This window comes from Carassius carassius, chromosome 9, assembly GCF_963082965.1.
Source record: "Carassius carassius chromosome 9, fCarCar2.1, whole genome shotgun sequence".
Lineage (NCBI taxonomy): Eukaryota > Metazoa > Chordata > Actinopteri > Cypriniformes > Cyprinidae > Carassius > Carassius carassius.
The window spans coordinates 27365828-27385014 of record NC_081763.1 but is presented as its reverse complement, the minus strand read 5'-3'; the positions used below and the strand labels follow the sequence as shown (position 1 = coordinate 27385014).

At 37.8% G+C, this 19187-nt stretch overlaps 1 protein-coding gene across 1 annotated transcript in view; it reads right to left on the bottom strand.

Moving 5' to 3' along the window:
* LOC132149475 (serine/threonine-protein kinase LMTK2-like) overlaps positions 1–14635 on the bottom strand; it is a 40167-nt gene extending 25532 nt beyond the window's left edge. The window contains exon 1 of the mRNA XM_059558742.1: positions 14443–14635. Within this exon, the coding sequence (XP_059414725.1) occupies positions 14443–14497 (55 nt within the window). The 5' untranslated portion in view covers positions 14498–14635. The remainder of the gene's footprint in view (positions 1–14442) is intronic.
* Positions 14636–19187: the final 4552 nt, after the last annotated feature.

The following is a 19187-nucleotide window of genomic DNA, read 5'->3' as shown; positions in this document are numbered from 1 at the left end:
ACACAACTTTATTAATTTTGAAGCCTAATAACAATCGCCAGAAGTACAAAGCTAATATTAATGCAACTAATGTCATATTTATGGTGTTATTGCATTCATTCCTTGAGGTTTGAATGTTAAATGGGGTGTTTGGGAAAACCTGACCGATCATGCATACAATATGGTTTTATAACCAAAAAGTGGTATGTTAAAGAGATAGTTCACCCAAAAATGAAAATTCTGTCATCATTTATGCCTCATGTCATTCAAAACCCTTAAGAATTGTATTCATCTTTGAAACAAAAATGAAAACATTTTTAATGAGTCAACTATAACATTTCATAACTGATGAACTTAGCAACACTGACATTGTGACTGAACTAAACTGAATCAACACTGAACCAAATTAATTTGAATAATGATTCTTTTGTCTTCTGCTCTTCACAACACTACACTATCTATTATTGTATAAAGCGCTATGGAAATGCATGTGACGTCTTGACTTGAATCTGAGTAAATTACACACGTCACATGGATGACTTTTAAGATGTATTTATTTACTTTTGAAGCATCAAAATTTGGTGGAATGGACTTTTTCGTGGCGGGATAGTAATCCCCCCTTTTTATTATCTAATATGTGTTTCGAAGATAAACCAAAATCTTATGGGATTTAAATGACATGAGGGTTATGAGCATACATACTCCCAGAACATACTTTATTAACACTAGTGGAACACAAATTACTTTCACCTTTAAAGACGAGCAGACAACAACTGATAAAGTTGGAGTTGTGGCGTGTATAGAGAATAATAATGAGTGGATAGTTGAGGGTGAGATAATAGATGGAAGGAAGGAGGGGGCAGCAGTGGCCTGGGACATGAGACATCCTGTTCACTGCATCATAAAGCTGTGTGACTCAATCTTCTCACATTGGATTTCATTAGACAGGGTTCCCTCCGAACTTAATTCTCTTACTAGTTTATCTTCTTTTGTGGGTCTCGCTACTGAACCCAAAACACACTTTCTAGTCTGCTGTTTTCATTTAGGTTTCCCAAAAAAACGACTTCACAAAAAGAAAGGGGAAATGAACAGGAAACAGTATATATTAAACCAGCATTATTTTAAGACGTCTCCCTCCCACATTAAAAACCAAGAAACGCCACCTAAACGATCGATATGTACAATTACCAGGGTTGGTCTTGCAGCTTTAAACTAGAAACTTGGATGTTCAGCCATCTGGTGTTAGTTACTTAGACAAAAGTAATATTAGCAATACGTATAATTGTCTGTTGGCTGCCATCTATAAAGGCGGTTTTTGTGCATTAAAGGGGTCCAATTATGTTCTTTTAAAAAGTCTTGATTTTGTTTTGGTTGTGTACTAGAACAGGCTCTCATACTACTGTAAGTTGTTCGAAAAACACATTTTTCACATATTCTACATTATAACAACACCTCTCTCCCTAGTATGGCATGAACAGTGCCAGTCAGTGTGTGTTGTGCTTGGCAGCACTCGGCACTTGGTGGGAAATGTCATGCCCCTTACCATAGCTGCCTGCGAGCTTCAGTTTTAATATTGCTTAAAAATCAAATCAATTTGAGTGCGATTTTAACCCATGTTACTCAAAGAAATATATTGAAGGACTGGGCAGTACTGAAACACCAGCTGTTCGCCAATCACAAAGCATTGGGACAGCTAACCAATCACATCACATTTTTTTTTTCGGAAGGCGGGCCTTCATCAGACCCGGCTCTAATCGAGCTGCTTGTGCCAAGGCTGGGGAGAAAGGTATTGTAATAATGTAAAATATGTGAAAAAAAATTCGAACCATGAGAACATGTTGTAGTATACCCCCAAAACAAATTCAAGACATTGTATAAAAGCATAATAGGACTCTTTTAAAATGCAAGTTATTTTTGAGATGTCAAAGCTTCAGTGTAACATGATCCTTCAGAAATCATTCTAATATGGTGATTCCATGCTCAAGACATATTTCGTATTATTGTCAATGTTGAAAACTGTTGTGCTGCTTACATTTTTTTTTTTTGTGGTAAGCATAATTCATTGATACAGGATCCTTTGATGAATAGAAGGTTCAAAAGAACAGCATTCACTTAAAATACAATTTGTTTTTGTTACATTATAAATGTATTTACTGAGACTTTTGGTCAATTTAATGCACCCTTGCTGAAAACAAGTGTGTATATATATATATATATATATATATATAAAATCTGCTAGTTTATATCTCCCAATTGCAAAAGGGGAAAGCAACAACTAGGTGATTTTTGCATAGTTTCCTATATGTAAACACCACAACAATATTGCTATTACATGGCCACATTTTATCTTAGAAGAAAAAACAATGTTGAATTTTTAGGGTAAGAAGCGAAGCAGGAAAAGAGGAAATGAGCAAGTCAAGCTGATTTACTGAAACTGAGATTGAAGCAGCAAGTGATTTTAACTTACAGAGTACAAAACTGCAAATCAAAAACAGGAAGAAAAAAGTAGACTGTGATCCATTTTTCAGAACATTATCGAACAAGAGGTTAGCTGGTGAAGCAGGCAGAATATATTGAGTAAACAAGAATGAATATACTGTTTTACTTTACAATAAAATGCACCACTGGGACTTTTTTAAATCCTGCCTTTTTAAGTACACCACTGTTGGCACTCTTCAAACAGCTCTTTTGCATGTCTTTGGTACACTCTGCCTCTCTGCAGATAAATGTTTAAAAAGAAACCTTGAAAAAACCTTGAAATTCAGTAATAGGTGTTGTCCAAAAGACATATGACTCCCCACAGACCTTCAGGCATGGATATTCATTCCAAAACTCATCAGACAGGAGGCCTTTGGGGCGAGAGCTGGGCTTTATGAAGCTGTGGCACAACATTGTTGGGGCATCAATAAGTCATCACCTCATCCTCTGCTAGGAGTGGACACTGCGAGAGAGTGAATTTTAACAATCCCGCTGATGACTGATAGGAAGAAAGCACAGAAGGAAGGGAGGGCCACCTGTGTCCCTATTTTTAGCCTCCATCTTTCTTCCCGTTTTTCCCATGTACACGCACTCTTTCTCCTCCTGTCTCAGCACAGCCTAAGTTTCCAGCTGAGCTGTTCGTTCCCTCCTGTTTGTGCACTTTAAAGGCACGCATTCAAACCCACAATGCCTTCACATCTGTGACCAGCTGTGACAGCTTTGCAGACTTCGTGTTGTGCCAATCTTGACACTACTGAAAAGAAAATCCAGGTAGTGAGGGTTGCATTCTTGTTATTTATATACTATTATAGTGTTTATGAATCTTTTGAATTGGGTAAGGTTAGGGTTAAGTTTTTTTTATAGTAGTTTGACTTTAGCTAAACTCAGTTTTAGCTTTATTTTTTGTAATTTTAGTACTTCTACTTAAAGTTTCTTTTCTACTTAAACATTTTTTTAGATTTAATTTTTTTTAACTGTTTTTTAAATTATTATTTAATAATTAATTTTATTCTATTTCATCTTTATTTCAATTAATAAAAACAATTTTTAATAGTTTTTGTTAATCACAAAAAAAACTACAAAACAGTTTCAGACAGGAAACATTATTCTTTAGACAATGTTGCTTGGGGTCATCTGCACATGCAGCACATTCTTCCCCTCTCTCGCACTGAAAAACAAGATCCAGCTCCATTTGCTTCGGTGGATAAGCCTGTATCACTGGGAATAAGAGAAAAAACGATAAGCACTGGAACGCCAGTGGAGGTACTCGTTCTACTCCACAACAGTATTGACCTTTACACACTGATGTAGAGCAGAGTGCACCAGACTCTAGCTGAGACAACAGGAAAACAGGACCAGTGACATTTAGGGAAGAATATTGGGCCTAGTATGGGGTGGGATGGGGGGAGTGATTCACATTTGTCCCAGTTTGGCCTTCTTGGAATTTAAGGAACACCAAGAGGAAAAAGCCTAACTCGGTTACAAAACATAATGAACTGCCTACACCGAATTTAAAATGAATTATTTTAGTTTTTTGTGCTGTTCTTTATTTATTTTTACAACATAGAATAAACCCTAAATGACCTCATCTGCTCACATGATGCTGGTGAACTGCAGAGCTGGTGCAAACATATCCACATAGCTATTATTAGATGCTTTCATAACTGCTGCTTTCTCACCAATCTCATTTTTGTTTTCTAAATATCTAAACGTCACTCTCAGCAGTGTGAATGGTGTCTGGATGTTCGTTAACAGTGTATTGCTGCAAGGGTAGTTCCAACTTAAAAAATAAATAAACATTAATAATAAATTTAATTCTAAGAAAATAATGGAAAATAACTTTGCTGTGAGTATAGTGGGCCACTGAATCACGTTTAGACTACTGAACATTATAAATAGGCATTTGCAAATTCTGCAGTTCACTTAACAGCCACCGGTGTCGCTAATAAAAATGGTTTCTGAATTCTACATACAGCCTCTTTAAAGGGATGGTTCACTTTGAAATTAAATTTTGATAAGTTTTAACTTACCTCAAGGGCATCCAAGATGTAGGTTTCTTTGTTTCCGCAGTATTTCCCATTTTGATATTTTTAGGTCAAACCGTTCTTGTCTGTGACGGTGAGACGTTCATGTGTGAGAGATCACTTCCGACGCTTTCCACGCTTGCGCGTCACATCAGGAAGCACTCGCGCACTCAGATCAGTTGGACGTGGCTGTGTACAAGAGGTAAAAACGATATGAATACTGTTCGTTTTCTTACACAAATCGCTCGTTTCGTGTCTTAGGTCATCAATGTGCACGATGGGACGATGGGAAATTGTTTAATTTGGACTCCTCTGTGCATGCTCTTTGAGGTGGTGACCATAGACCTCCATTATGTGAGTCACAGACAAGAACGGTTTGACCTAAAAATATCAAAATGGGAAATACTACAGAAACAAAGAAACCTACATCTTGGATGTCCTTGAGGTAAGCTAAAACATACCAAAATTTTATTTGAAAGGGAACTATCCCTTTAACATGAAAATAATCAATCTGCTTCTTGGAAACAGCCAGAATTGTAATACTGGTGAAAATTAACTTAAACGGGGTCATATGATGAAATTTCGATTTTTAAATTAAATTAAATTTAAAAATTAAATTTATGCATTTAGCAGACGCTTTTATCCAAAGCGACTTACAGTGCATTCAGGCTATCAATTTTTACCTACCATGTGTTCCCGGGGAATCGAACCCCCAACCTTGCGCTTGCTTGCTTGCTAACGCAATGCTCTACCAGTTGAGCTACAGGAACAATAAATTTTACTTTATCTTTGGAGTGTTACAAGGTCTTGGTGCATAAAGTAGATCTGTAAACTAAAGTCTCAAATCCAAATTCTTTATAAAAGTTAAGACTCATCCACACCCCCCAAAATATGCGCCCAGATCTCTACGTCACTGTGTGGGAAGATTTGCACAACGCCGCACAGATGTCCACGCAAAGAAAGAAGGCGTACCTTTTATTCTCGTTGTAGTATTGTTGTTGCCGCCGCCACTATGTCGTGTAGACACTGTGTGTTTCACTATGAAAGTGAAACTACTTTGTTTGGCCTTCCAAAAGAGAACGATATTCACTTCATCATGCCTGGGGCTGATCCGTACTGGTCGCTGAGGAAATGCATCAACTTTGCACTCTGGATTGCCAGATCGGCTTTCACCGTGGACGAAACGGAGTCCAGCCCGGGGTCGTTACATGTGATTGCCACAAGCCCAATGGACGCTCCTTAGTAGAATCCGCCAGCCGCGCCATTCTCAAGCCGTCCGCTTCTACTCACTCAAGCTGGCCTCCGCTTACTCTAGGTCGCGGCTTACTCTAGGCCTCCAGCCTCTGCTCACTCAAGGACGTGGTGTGTAATGAAGGCCAAACTACTTAGTTTGGCCTTCCAAAAGAGGACACAACTAGAAATCATGTTTATAATGGGTTTTATGTCTCGTCGCTCCGGCCGGACAGGGCATTACAATATGTTAAGGGGCGTAACATTTCCGTCACACACTTGAGGTATTCTGGCAATCACAACGCACTGGATAGCTGGCCAATCAGAGCACACCTAGCTTTTCAGACAGTTGAGCCTTGTAAAAATCGATGCATTTCAGAAGGCAGGGAGAAACAATAATGTACAGTATGTGGAAAATAACATGTTTTTTTAAACTTAAACCACATAAACATTCAATTGCACCAAATAATGTTATTTTTAGCAGAATCATATGACCCCTTTAATTTTAATACACTTTTAGATGTGCTTTGCTTTCATTTATTTCTCATGGAGTTAGCTTTGCAATTAGCTAATTACAAGCTCTAGTGGAAACAATTGTGAGATGAGTTTCCAATGCAGTGCTATTTGTATGATTCTGTAATATGCATGAAGTATTATGCTCCACTCCATTTAACACATTTAATCATATTTGCACAGATGTCTCACCACAATCATTGCAGAACATATGAAAACTGTCCAGATTTCAGGAGAGAGCCTTATCACAGCTTATGCAGAAATACACACAAAAACAAGAGTAAACAAGAAAAAAGAAAAACATTAATTTCATTAAACAGTCAGTGTGGAAAAGTGATGTGGAAAAGTCATTGGAAAAGTGATGTGGTTTTTTCAATGCCCTAGAGAAGAATTGATGCTGACAGCTGCCTTCTTTCAACCATTGAGTGAGTGAGATGACAAAACTCACAGAGAGAGGGAGAGAGCTATATATTGCCAAATTACTGGGTGTTAAAGCGCCTGAGAGAATGAAGACATTGAACCACACAGTGATCCGATGAAGGAATGTTTCTTGGTGAAGGTTAAATGAGGGTGGAGGGTAAACAGCAAGTGGCTCTTTCACTGAATGTAAAGCATTGAACCACTAGTTCAGCACAGATGGCAACCCATAGTTCTCGTAACCACAGTAATCAACGAGGCTTGACGGGAGATGGGGAGCAAGCAATCTTAAATGCTCCATCTCAGAAGCTTTACTTCTGGAGCTGTTTACATCTACTGGTTGTGAATAAATTCTTGTAAACACACCAGTCATTGAAAGGATATAATGAATACTATGGAAGTAAATGGCTACCATCAACTCTGTGGTTACAAACATTCTTCAGAATATCTTCTTTTGCACTCAGCAGAAGAAAGAAACTCGACTGATTTCAATAGAATTTGGCATTATCATGATGAGGTATGTTATTAAGCTAACAGCACAATACAAAAGTCCCTTTTAAGGAAAATCTGTTCACTCTGTGGCCATTTGAAAATAGTTAGACTAAATATTTTTATCAATAATTTTTTGGAATTGAATTAATTGTAAAAATATGGAAATATATAATTTTTTTCTTTTTGGGTGTATTTTCTTCACTTAGTTCACTGAATTGCATTATCTTCTGCATGAATGATTAATGTCACACTGCTTTACAATTTGGTAAAGGAAAATGTATTATTTCGTTTGAAACTGACTTTGTGTCGGCAATGCATTTACAGTATGATGCCTTTAAATGCTGTCTATGTTCTAGCTCACTAGGTTTTGGAATAGATCCTTTGACCAGAGCCCTAGCTTTGTTAGGTTGACTTCATCCCTAGATAATTCATAATTAATTACTCAAAGTCATTTAGTTTTAGTGCAGGGTATCTTTGCATTGCTGCTCATTTCATGACCCCACAGAAACACTTATGAGAACACTAATGTGTTTCACTAAAGTGTGTGTGTGTGTGTGTGTGTGTGTGTGTGTGTGTGTGTGTGTGTGTGTGTGTGTGTGTGTGTGTGTGTGTGTGTGTGTGTGTGTGTGTGTGTGTGTGTGTGTGTGTGTGTGGAAGGAATTCAGGAAGAAGAATGTGTTTTTTTTTGTAACCATTCCCTCTCAGTAACAACATGTCTGACACAGATAAGAGAACAACATCCAAAGACAACACACACGCACGCACACACACACACACACACACACACACATAATAACTAGCAAATTTAAATGCCAATGAATATACTTAAGCTACATGCCATCAGAAAATGTTGAAATACAAACATATTTTTTTTTTCTAAAAACCTAAAGATCATACGAACATCATACAATGAAACCCTCACCACAGATATGACTATCTAGCATTAAATTAGAACATAATGCCTCTTCCTCTCAGCCTCAAGATCTCTCTCATCAAAAGAAAGACACGCTTTCCTGTGTAGTTTACACGCTTTCCTGTGTAGTTCCTTATTTTGACTAATGACAGTTCTTCTCTAATGCACAACATGCATATATGCTCAGTGGACACTACAAGACTAAAGCTTGAATTGACTAAAAGGCATATTCTGTTTCTTTCAAAGTAATTTACCTTAATTAACCTTGACTGTTATTAAATGCTACACCTACACTGTACCTGATCATACAGTAGGTGTTTCACTTGTTCTTGTTCTGAATGGTCTTCATAAATCTCCCCACATTCTCTCAAAGACCTCAATACACTGCAGTTTTCTTCCAGGCTGCCTCACACGGCATGCAGCATTCACGGCATTCATCCAGACGAGGTCAGGATGAGGTTGTGCAATAAACACTGCATGAATTCTCCTGAGGCAGTCGAGTGAATTCGACTATATAAGTATGTGTTAGGGAAGGGAGAGATAGCAGTCTGTACAAAAACTCATCTTCTTGTTAAGACAGACAGGGTTAAAAACTATATCCAAATGCAATGCACTGGGAATATTGCTCTCTTGTTTTATAATGGAAATTACTTAGTGGACTAAGACTAATCTTACCAGAAATTAACTTTGAGAATGTTGTCTGGGCTGGATTAAAGTATTGTGGTGTCTCTGATGCTCCGCTCCAAGTATTGTTGTTTGAATAGTGCTTTAGAGGCTTGTGTTACTTGGCTTAAAGTTTGATTTATGAAATCTGTCCAGCACTGTCAGGAAACAATATCTGCATTAGCCAGAAGGACAGCAAAGGCAGCATGGTTTCTTCCTGAACAACTGCCTAAGAGTCCTATCTATGTTTTTCTCCAGAAAATCTCAAATTTCTACTGCACATGAACTCCATAAAGTTTCAAAAAACAGATTTATGACCTGATATCATAGAAGATCTTCAAAAGATGCTGTTGAAGAATCTTTTTAAGTTCTGTGTTTCTGTAGATATCCATCTAAGTGCCGGTGCTTAAAAAAAATGCAAGTAGATCTCTAGCCCAAAGAAACTACAGATGCACTGATATAAAATAATTTATTTATAATTAATACTGCAATATTTAATTTAAAAAAAAATTGAATGGTCCATTTAGATTTTTAGCGACAAACCATTTTTTAAAAGTGTGGAAAGAAATAGTTCATACTTTAGGCACTGGTTGTAAATCTTGTGATGTTATGGTTCTGAAGAGGCCTGAAATATGGCTTTGAGCTGTTGAATTGCATTCTGTTGACTTTCTGAACTTCAGCAATTCACCATGATTTTCAATTAAATCTTGAATTCAGACACGCCCCTGTCCATGGTGCTGATTCTAAGCACAGGTACAAAGGCCAGTCACCTTCAGTCACCATGTTAATAAAGTCCTTCATAGGTATTTCATCAGCAAAACAACAGAAGTTGTAGACTGTCGTCTAAACAGTGTGCTTAAACAGCATTGATATGTAGACAAAAGCTGCATGTTCTTAACAGAGAACACTCAAACCTAAATATCATCAGACAAAGAAAACTAAAAATACAGAAGAAATCCACAGCATTCATTTCCAAACAGCATCCGTCTTAAAAATAACCATTCTGATTGAATGAGCAGTGGCTTGACTGCTTCGGCTAAACATTCTACAGTATATTAAAACACTTGCATATGTGAGTCGCTTTGCAACCACTAACAGTCAACAGTTAAACTAAAGAACTGCATTACATGCCAGAATACATGATTTTTATTAATACAAATAATAATTTAAATATTTATTTGACATTAGTTTCATATTGCCTGTGATAATTGCAAACTGTCTGTCTTAATAGGCTTGCTAAAACAAAAATCACTCTTAGGCCATCCAAGAACAGATTTGGATGAATTTAGGATTACATCACTTGCTCACCAATGGATCCTCAGCAGTGAATGGATGCTGTGAGAATTAGAGTCTAAAGAGCTGATAAAAACATCACAATAATTTACATGTAATCTACATGACTCCAGTACGTCCATCAATTAACATCTTACGAAGCAAAAAGCTGTGTGTTTCCAGTAAACAAATCTATCATTAAGGCATAACTTCAAACTGTCGCTTTCTGCTGAAATGAAGCGACATGACATTCAGCCAAGTATGGTGACCCATACTCAGAATTCATGCTCTGCATTTAACCCATCCGAAGTGCACACACACAGAGCAGTGAACACACACTGTGAACACACACCCGGAGCAGTGGGCAGCCATTTATGCTGCGGCGCCCGGGGAGCAGTTGGGGGTTTGATGCCTTGCTCAAGGGCACCTAAGTTGTGGTATTGAGAGTGGAGAGAGCACTGTACATGCACTCCCCCCACCCACAATTCCTGCCGGCCCGAGACTCAAACTCACAACCCTTCGATTGTGAGTCCGACTCTCTAACCATTAGGCCACGACTTCCCCTTGCGAGTCAGTCCTCTATCCAAAATACTGTTTTCTTCATCGAAAAGTCAACTTGTCTGAATCAGGAGGGAAATATGCACTAAATACAAGCTAAAACAATCCAAAAAGTTCTAAACCAATATGTGGGTGGAGATTTTGATGTGACAGCACCACAGCAGATGGACTATTTCACTGGAGGAAGCATTATTATGGATTATAAACTCAACAGAAGTGATGGTCTAAAGTTAAAATGCTGTAATGTTCCTCTACAAACAAACAGTTTTTCACTTCACAAGGCATTAACTAATGGACTGGAGTTGTGTGGATTACTTGTGGATTATTGTTATGTTTTTCCAGCTGTTTGGACTCTCATTCTGAGGGTATCCATTCACTGCAGACGATCCATTGGTGAGCAAGGGCTGTGATGCTATATTTCTCCAGATCTGTTGCGATGAAGAAAGAAACTCGTCTACATCTTGAATGACCAGAGGTTGTGTAATCTTTGATTGTCAGGCACTTCAAGTGCTATTTGTCCTACCATTCAGGTATGAGAAGGGTCTTCCTTTGTCATCCATCTAAACAAAACTTCAAAACGAATTGGAATCTGAGAGTCTGGAATGAAACTAAATCCTCATAAACTTACAGAAAACTTTAGTAAACTGTCACAACCACAGTGAAGTATTGTGCAATCATCCTCTAACATTGTCTGAGGATTGTGTTGTTGTGACCAGGGAGCAGTAAAGCCCAATTCACAGACAGTTCCAGGTCAACCACGTCTATGATGCATGTGGCTTTATGGCACTCATGAATAGAGCCTGACCTTGAGAGCCAAGTATGCTAAATAACCATCAGAATGCAGCATGACTACAAATTCTGACAAAAGCAAGAAGTCTTGGGCTAACAGACCACTTTTGAATGCTTTGATGTGGTTCCTTCAGATATAGTCATCCATAAACTCAGCGCAACAACCTTAAACACAGGGATGGGTTAAGTGAGGAAAGTATAGGCCCTGGTTCTGATTTTGATCTTACATAACAATTATGGTTCTGTGATGCATTTTATTTTAAAATAAACACAATTTACTACAACAAACTCTAAGTGCCATATGTAACTGGGCTGATAATTGGACTGATTATATACTACCATTCAGAAGTAGTATTTTATGCTCACCAAAGCTGCATCTATTTGGAAAAACATGATATAAATAGAAAAACAATAACATGGTGAAATTTTACTGCAATTTAAAACACAAATCTTTTATTTAATTTAATTTATTTTTTTTTATGGAATTTATTCCTGCGGTCTCAAAGCTGAATTTTCAGCATCATTACTCCAGTCTTCAGTGTCACATGATCTTTCAGAAATCATTCTAATATGCTGATTTGCTGCTCGAGAAACATTTCTTATTATTATCCATGTTAAAAACATTTTTTTTTTTTGGTAAACCGTGATATTTTTTTCAAGGACTCTTTGATGAAAGTTCAAACAAAAAACATTTATTTGGAAAAAAAAATATCTGTAACATTGTAAATGTTACAAAACATTATAAAACAATCATTTTTGATCAATTGAATACATTCATGTTAAATTAAAGTGTTCATTTTTTTTAATGACTGACTCTAACCTGAATGGTAGTGTAAGTCTCACAAACTTTAATATATTTGATTAACATTTCTCAGGTCAAGTCAAGATGGCAAAGGTTAATGTCTTAATGGTCAAAGAACAAATCGCTTCAATTCAGTGAGGGAATGAATCATTACAGTGAATAAAACTAAGCCTAAAGATTAAATTTGGACCAATTATTTAAAATCTGCAAATAGCTAAATTGCAAATGAATCAGATAAGAGCCTGTTCCATCTTTTTAAGAAATTCCAGAGCACAATGATTTGTGTGTTCTGTTTTTTTTTTTTTTTTTTAAAGATGAAACTTTCTTATGAAACTTCGTTCTTATCTGATTCCAATCCCGACCCAATGCATTACTCTAATACAGTCCTAACCTTAAAACAGCACTTGACATTCAAACTGCTGTAATGTGATGAAGCAAAACTGCCCTGTGCCTTTATAATCCACGACTTTGCCTCGTCCTCTGGTATGTCCAAGATACTGAGAGTGGAAGACTGATTAGTCTCTTGTCACAAGCCACACCATCCATTGCCACTGAAACATTGAATCTCAATCCCATTACTTGGCCAGTGAGAGTAACAGACTGCTGCTGACTCCAGCCCGTTATGGGGCGTGTATATCACCAAGACAGCCTACAGTCACCCTAAATATGTCCTCATTAAATAAGAGGGAATCTTTACAGCCATAGCCAGTGCCCTTCCGGCACTACTATCATCTCAAACCAGGGTTGACTGTTGTGAATCAAATATGGAAACTCATATCCTCACTTCATTCTTATTCTTAAAAAATAAAGGTTCTTTACTGGCATCAATGGTTCCGTTAAGAACCTTTAACACTGCGCAAAAGATAATTTATAGTGGAAAAAGATCTTTAGATCATTTCACACTAACAAAAAAAAAATTCTTTTAAGAACTGTCCACTGAAAGGTTCTTTGAGAACCAAAAATGCTTCTTCAATGTGAAAAACCTCTTTTGGACCCTTTATTTTAAGAGTACTGAGCTGGATCTGATTAACTGTCATTCAACTCACTAGAAAGATGGGGGAAGTTCCTGAAGGGAAGTTCCCTTGGAAAGCAAGGAATGCAAGAGTGCAATTGAATTAAGCACAGGACAGTGCACTGGTCAAGGCATCTTTTCAGCCATAATTTCTTGGTCATGATTGGGAGTGTCCGTAGCCCTCATATTGCTCAATCTAATTACAGCTGTGGGCGTTACATAATAGTTCACGTCTTCCTAACCAGTGAGCCATTCAAACGCTGATCTGCATGTGAAAGTCATATCTAGAGTGCCTGGTAAAAACACAGACAGTGAAAACTAAGAGCGATCGAGAAGGAAGCTGACCCCCTCCACACATCAGATTCAGAGGCATCTGAACAGAAGCTGATTCATTAGTATGCTGCACCTCACCTCGGCCAGGGATGCTTTTGGCTTTGTTTACAGCACTACCTATTTCTTTCCTCACCTATGTCACCCAAATTCATGCCGCTCAGATTTCTAAGGTCTCAGCACACCCGCAGGTGCATCGTATGCTGTATATGTTTCTCTTAATGAACAGCGTAAGCCGCCTCCAGACATGCATCCTCTCTTACTGAGCTGCAGGGCATGCATGAAGAGCGAGACTGATGCCACAAGAGAGGGAGTGCATGTGAATCTCAGTGTCAAAGGTCGGCCTCCAACCACAAAGCACGGTCTGCCCTCACAGTTTCTGAGTGTGACACCACAGGCTGCTGACTTCTCGAGGAAGTAAACAGCAGTGCATAGATATGTCAAACACACAGACATTATGCAACGGAACTGCCTTGGGAACGCAGGACACACAAGAAGAGGAACACCACAGTTATGTCTGACTAATGCCAAGTCAGCTCTGTTTGACTGCAAATGTGCAAAACACACTCTCGCTCTGTAGTGCATAATGCATGCATGTGCAAGTGCACACACATGTAGGATGTCTTTTGATAAATGCATTATTTACAAGTAAATAAATATTTGATAATAAATGTATGCATTTATTTGCATCAAAATGTTTAAATGTAGGTTATTTGTTTAAAAATAGCTTGGAAAAAAATACTGAATAAAGCCATACAAAAATATGTACCACCTTCATTTAAACACATTATTAAGCATAAATAAATTAATAAATACATGTTTGCATTTATGTATTACTTGTATTAAACATTTTTAATCCAAAACTGTGGCTGTTTCAACATCATCTCATTAGTAGCATCTAGTCTACATCAGAGCATATTTATTGAATAATAAAAGGTTGCGGTTCAGAAAATGTCATGGTTTTACTCACCTGTGTCGAAATGCGAGCTGAAGGCAAAACTGGGATTAAATAAAACCGAGGACATGACCGCGACAAATACCGACGCTTTCATCCTCCTCATAAGGCTTCAGATTTACTGCAGGACACCGCGATTTTACATTAAATAAAGAAAAAAATATCGATTCATAAAAGAAAATTAGGTATGAGGTTGCTCCGATGCATCACGTCATTTCTGCCTCACTTCAGATGCGTCGGGTTATGAAACAGATGCTAGGAAACATTTCCGCTCGTTTAGAGCGTTTCAGTGTAAACAGCGCAGTGTGTCCTCGTCCATCAGGCGGTTTACTGAAGGCTCCTCGGGGCAGACCACCTATCAGCGCCGCGTTTTGTCCATGTGCAGGCTATGCACCAATATTTTTGTGTCTGGCAGTTGTCCACCAGTACCATTCCTGCAAATGTTTTGCTGTGCCTGCAGCTGTACCCTTCGACACGCAGTGTTTGATACTGAGAGCTCTGGGCAGTGTATTTCGGCTGGTGTGATGGAGTGTGTAGGGGAGGATTGTTAATGCTGCAGCTGTAGTGACAGACAGGAGAGAGCGTCACACAGCAGCACTATGAAGGGTTTGGTCGAGGCAAAAAAACTAAAAACCGCTCGGTGAATAAAAACTGAGCTGTCGGAGGTAAAGACTTTTTCTTGTCTGACAGAATGCCTACACTACAATATAGGTCTTCCCTGTTTAAAATAACAGCTTGAACCATCTTAATTAAACTGGTTAGCTGCTTTAAGATGGTCTCCGAGCCTGACCAACAGAAAGTGTCTGAAAGCCTTCTAAAACCACATATCAGCCCGGGAGATCAGGAAAACAGCAAGAAATGTCTTTGAGGATGTACTACCACCAAACCGTTTAATAAATGTTGGTAGAAAAAAAATATATAACCCCAAATGACACATATGCTCGGTAATTTTGGCAAACAAAATCCTTGGTGAAACAGATTTGTCAGACTCTCCAATGTGGATATGTGTTTATGCTTATTCAAAGGTTTCTGTTTAGAACATGTTTTTTTTTTCCGGTGTAGAGCAATGTAGCCAATCAGGGACAAATCAGTTGATTTCTTGAACACAATGGCCAATCCAAGGTGTTAATTAGAAACCTCTCATCGCTCAAAATGCCAGAGTTTTGTTCAGTGCTGAGTTAAGCTGGGCAAACACTGTGCTTTTCAACTGATTTTGAGCTGATTTCTGAGTTTTTCTGACAAATTTCAGCTTTGTTGTGCAGTGTAAAGGGGAGTAACGGAGTGTTACTCCCCTCTAAAAAACAGCTACCTTTACAAAAAAAAAACATCTACTTTTGACTTCAAAATTGTCCAGTCAGGCTGGGTTCTGGAACTCTGAATTCTCCCTTGAATGAAAAACTACTGGAAGGTCATGTTAGTCACCACCTAAGTGGAAATAACATCAAATGATTCTTTTATTGGAAGTTAGGGACAATCGATCTACACCGACTTTACAAGCTATATGTCCAACACTGAGCAATGTTCCAGTAGTTATTTTCAATTAAGAGGTGGGAGAATTCCAAGTTCCGAATTTTCTGGGACATAGCATGATGTGGCTTGAGAAAGGTAACCATTAGCATACCCATTCATCTCAAAACTTGGATGCTCCAATCTATTAAGTCTATAGCTTTATTCAAGCGACTGATCACTCTGGAAAATGAGATCCTGACAATGCTGATAAACAGGGGCTGAAGCTAACCAGCAAAAACATGACCCCAGGATATTTTCATACCCTTATTCATCTGTGAAAGGAAATAACAATACACTATGAGATTAATGATGTGAACTAATTGTTGGCCATTAAAAGCTTAAAGGATGTGTAGTGCATACAAAAATGTCTAGGGTCAAACAGTACCCCATCAGTACTTTTGGTGATCTGAATGTTTAAGTCCGGTGTAATTTGCTGCCGATTATCACTTTAGCTGTACAAAACATCCTATTTGTGTCTTAATAGTTTGGAAGTCTGGCACAATCACCGGAAATAGCTTACTTCTGCATTAAAAATATACCCAGATAATTCATTTTAAAGTAGTGTTTATTGGGATTTTTGACTTACCTGTGACTTTAGAAATAAAAAAACATTGCCTCAGCATTGTCTCTAAAGAACTGCATTTACTTCCATGCTGCATTCACTGAACTACTGGTTTGAAACAAATTATCTGAGCCTGTAATGATAAGGATGAAAACAAAATACATTGATTGTGAGAACTTTGTCAATCTTGCTCACAGCTAATGGAAACCACTGGTCTTCACTGTGCATATTAGTCTCTGCTCAAGTCAAGCTGTATTCCCCAACAGAACCATGTCAATTACGTTTTCATGTGGTTTTTACTTTATTATGTTTTAAATTGTTTAAATGTTTTTACTTTGAGAATTAAGCACAATCATCAACATTATTCTATTCACCTAAATTAGAGCAGATCCAACTGAACTATATAGATCATTTATTATGAATTTTTGTTTTTTTGCAATAATACTTAGAAATGATATGGCTATTGAGTAACTACATGACAGCTGGTAATATCATGATGAGCATGTCTTTTGGAAAACAACAACATAATGCAATTTACTTTCCAATCTCACTGATCTTTCTCACAAAAAGTTTGGACAAAAATGAATCTAAGTTGATAATGCATTTCAATTAACAAAAAATTGTGTATAGTGATCCTGTGGGAAACATATATTCTGTAACTTCTGCAGGTCAGAACTAAATAAAAAAATAAAGTCTTTAAACAAAATAAGAACACTTTACACTGAACATCCATCCAGTCACCCTCACCCTCTCCCTCCCCCTTCTACTCTTAATGCATCATGTTTACTTCTTGAGAATCAGTAAATATTTGCTTTTATAATAGTTGTGTTTGAGTCCCTTCTTGTCCTCAGTATGAAAATGTAACGAATAAAACCTTCATATTCATCCGGAAGAAGGAGGCGGGAACCGGCGGACAATCAAATAACATTTTAATACCAAAAATAAACACAAAACAGCGCACCAGCCCCTCACGGACGACTGGTGCGCTCAAATAAAAATCAACACACAACTAAAAGCCCAGGCTTGGTCCTCTCTCCTTGTTCCCACGGCCCTCGGCCCCGCCCCACTCGCCACAGAAAATATAAATATCAAAAGCATAGACTCACTGCTGGAAAGAGTGCATATACATGTAAATATGAAGAATATGCTAGAAAACAGAATATGCACAGCAAATGCATGAGTGTTTTTTGTTGTTATTGTTACTTGTAAGTGTTGAGTATGTTTTCTCGTGGTTTGATTATTTGTGTCCTTGGGGTTTTTTGGGGGGTGGGGCTGGGGTCTTGGTCTTGAATGGGTGTCCCTTATTTTGCCTAGCTGAAGGTGGCAACCCTGCATCTTGTAAGCGACTGCAGAAAAAGACGATTTGTATACATTTATATCCAAGTGTTTAAAAAGAGTATCAAAATATATGAGCACTATAATATTACAAATATATTTCTGACGAAAGGCTAAAAACACACCTGATGAGGGATTGAGAGCTTTTCGAATCTCCTACTCAATTGAACCAATGCTTTACTAAATGATTCAACCTTCAAAACCCCGCTGGCGACATCTGCTGGTCTAAACAACATAAATGCAACGACAACACAACCCACGCATCTACTGTTCAGTAACACAGTTTAGAAACCAATTGTATGTTTTCTTGTGAAAGTATAATCTATTAAAAGTATTCTACAAACCAATACCATTAAATATGAAGTGTATGTATAAGTTTTGTCATATGAGGGGTCATATGATGCAATTAACATTTTTCCTTTCTCTTTGGACCGTTACAAGCTCTTGGTGCTTAATGAAGATATGTTAAGTTGCAAAGACTAAAGTCTGAAATCCAAAGAGATATTCTTTATAAAAGTTAAGAGTCAACCACACACTCCTAAAACGGCTCAGTCAAACACACCCCCACGTCTATGTCATGATGTGGGAAGATTTGCATAATGCCGCCAAAATGTTTCAAGCAAAGAAAGAAGGCATAACTTTTATTCTCGCTGTAGTATTGTGTTGTTGCCACACCGTCATGTTATGGAAACGCTGTGTTTAATTGTGAAAGCGAAACTATTTTATTTGGCCTTCCAAAAGACGACACAACTAGAAATCAGTGGTTAAGTTGTATTTAGAACACTTTTTCAGAACAGTTCAACCCAAATATTCAGATGTGTGCAGCGCATTTTATGGAGGACTGTTTCCTGGTCTGCTGGCTATTCTGACTCACAGTCTATAAACACGTTTTTTATATTTAAAGAATTATCCACTGACATTTCAAACGTGAGTTTTGAGCAGTGTAAAGTAGGCTTGTTGTTTGTCATTTCTCCAATCTCAGATGCAAACATGGTCTTTTACACAATCCAAACTTTTACACAATCAAAAGACAAGCTTCTGACAAACAGCACTATCCTTCATATATGGTTATGGATTATAATTCCTGCAGTTCCAGATGTAATATAGACAGTTGTTACTTAACTGTAGATAGAAAGCTCTAGAGCAAGACTCACAGAGTGCTGATAAATCACACAGATATTAAAAGCAACCCGTCAAATTTACACACAAAACACAAGATGGCTCAACAGTCTAGAGAATCTGTTTAATGTGACACTGAATTACCTACGGGATGCTGATATTGTATAAGATACAGAGGATAAGAAATTTCCAAGGAAAGGACAATCCAGCAAAAGTTAGTTTGCTGGATTGTGGG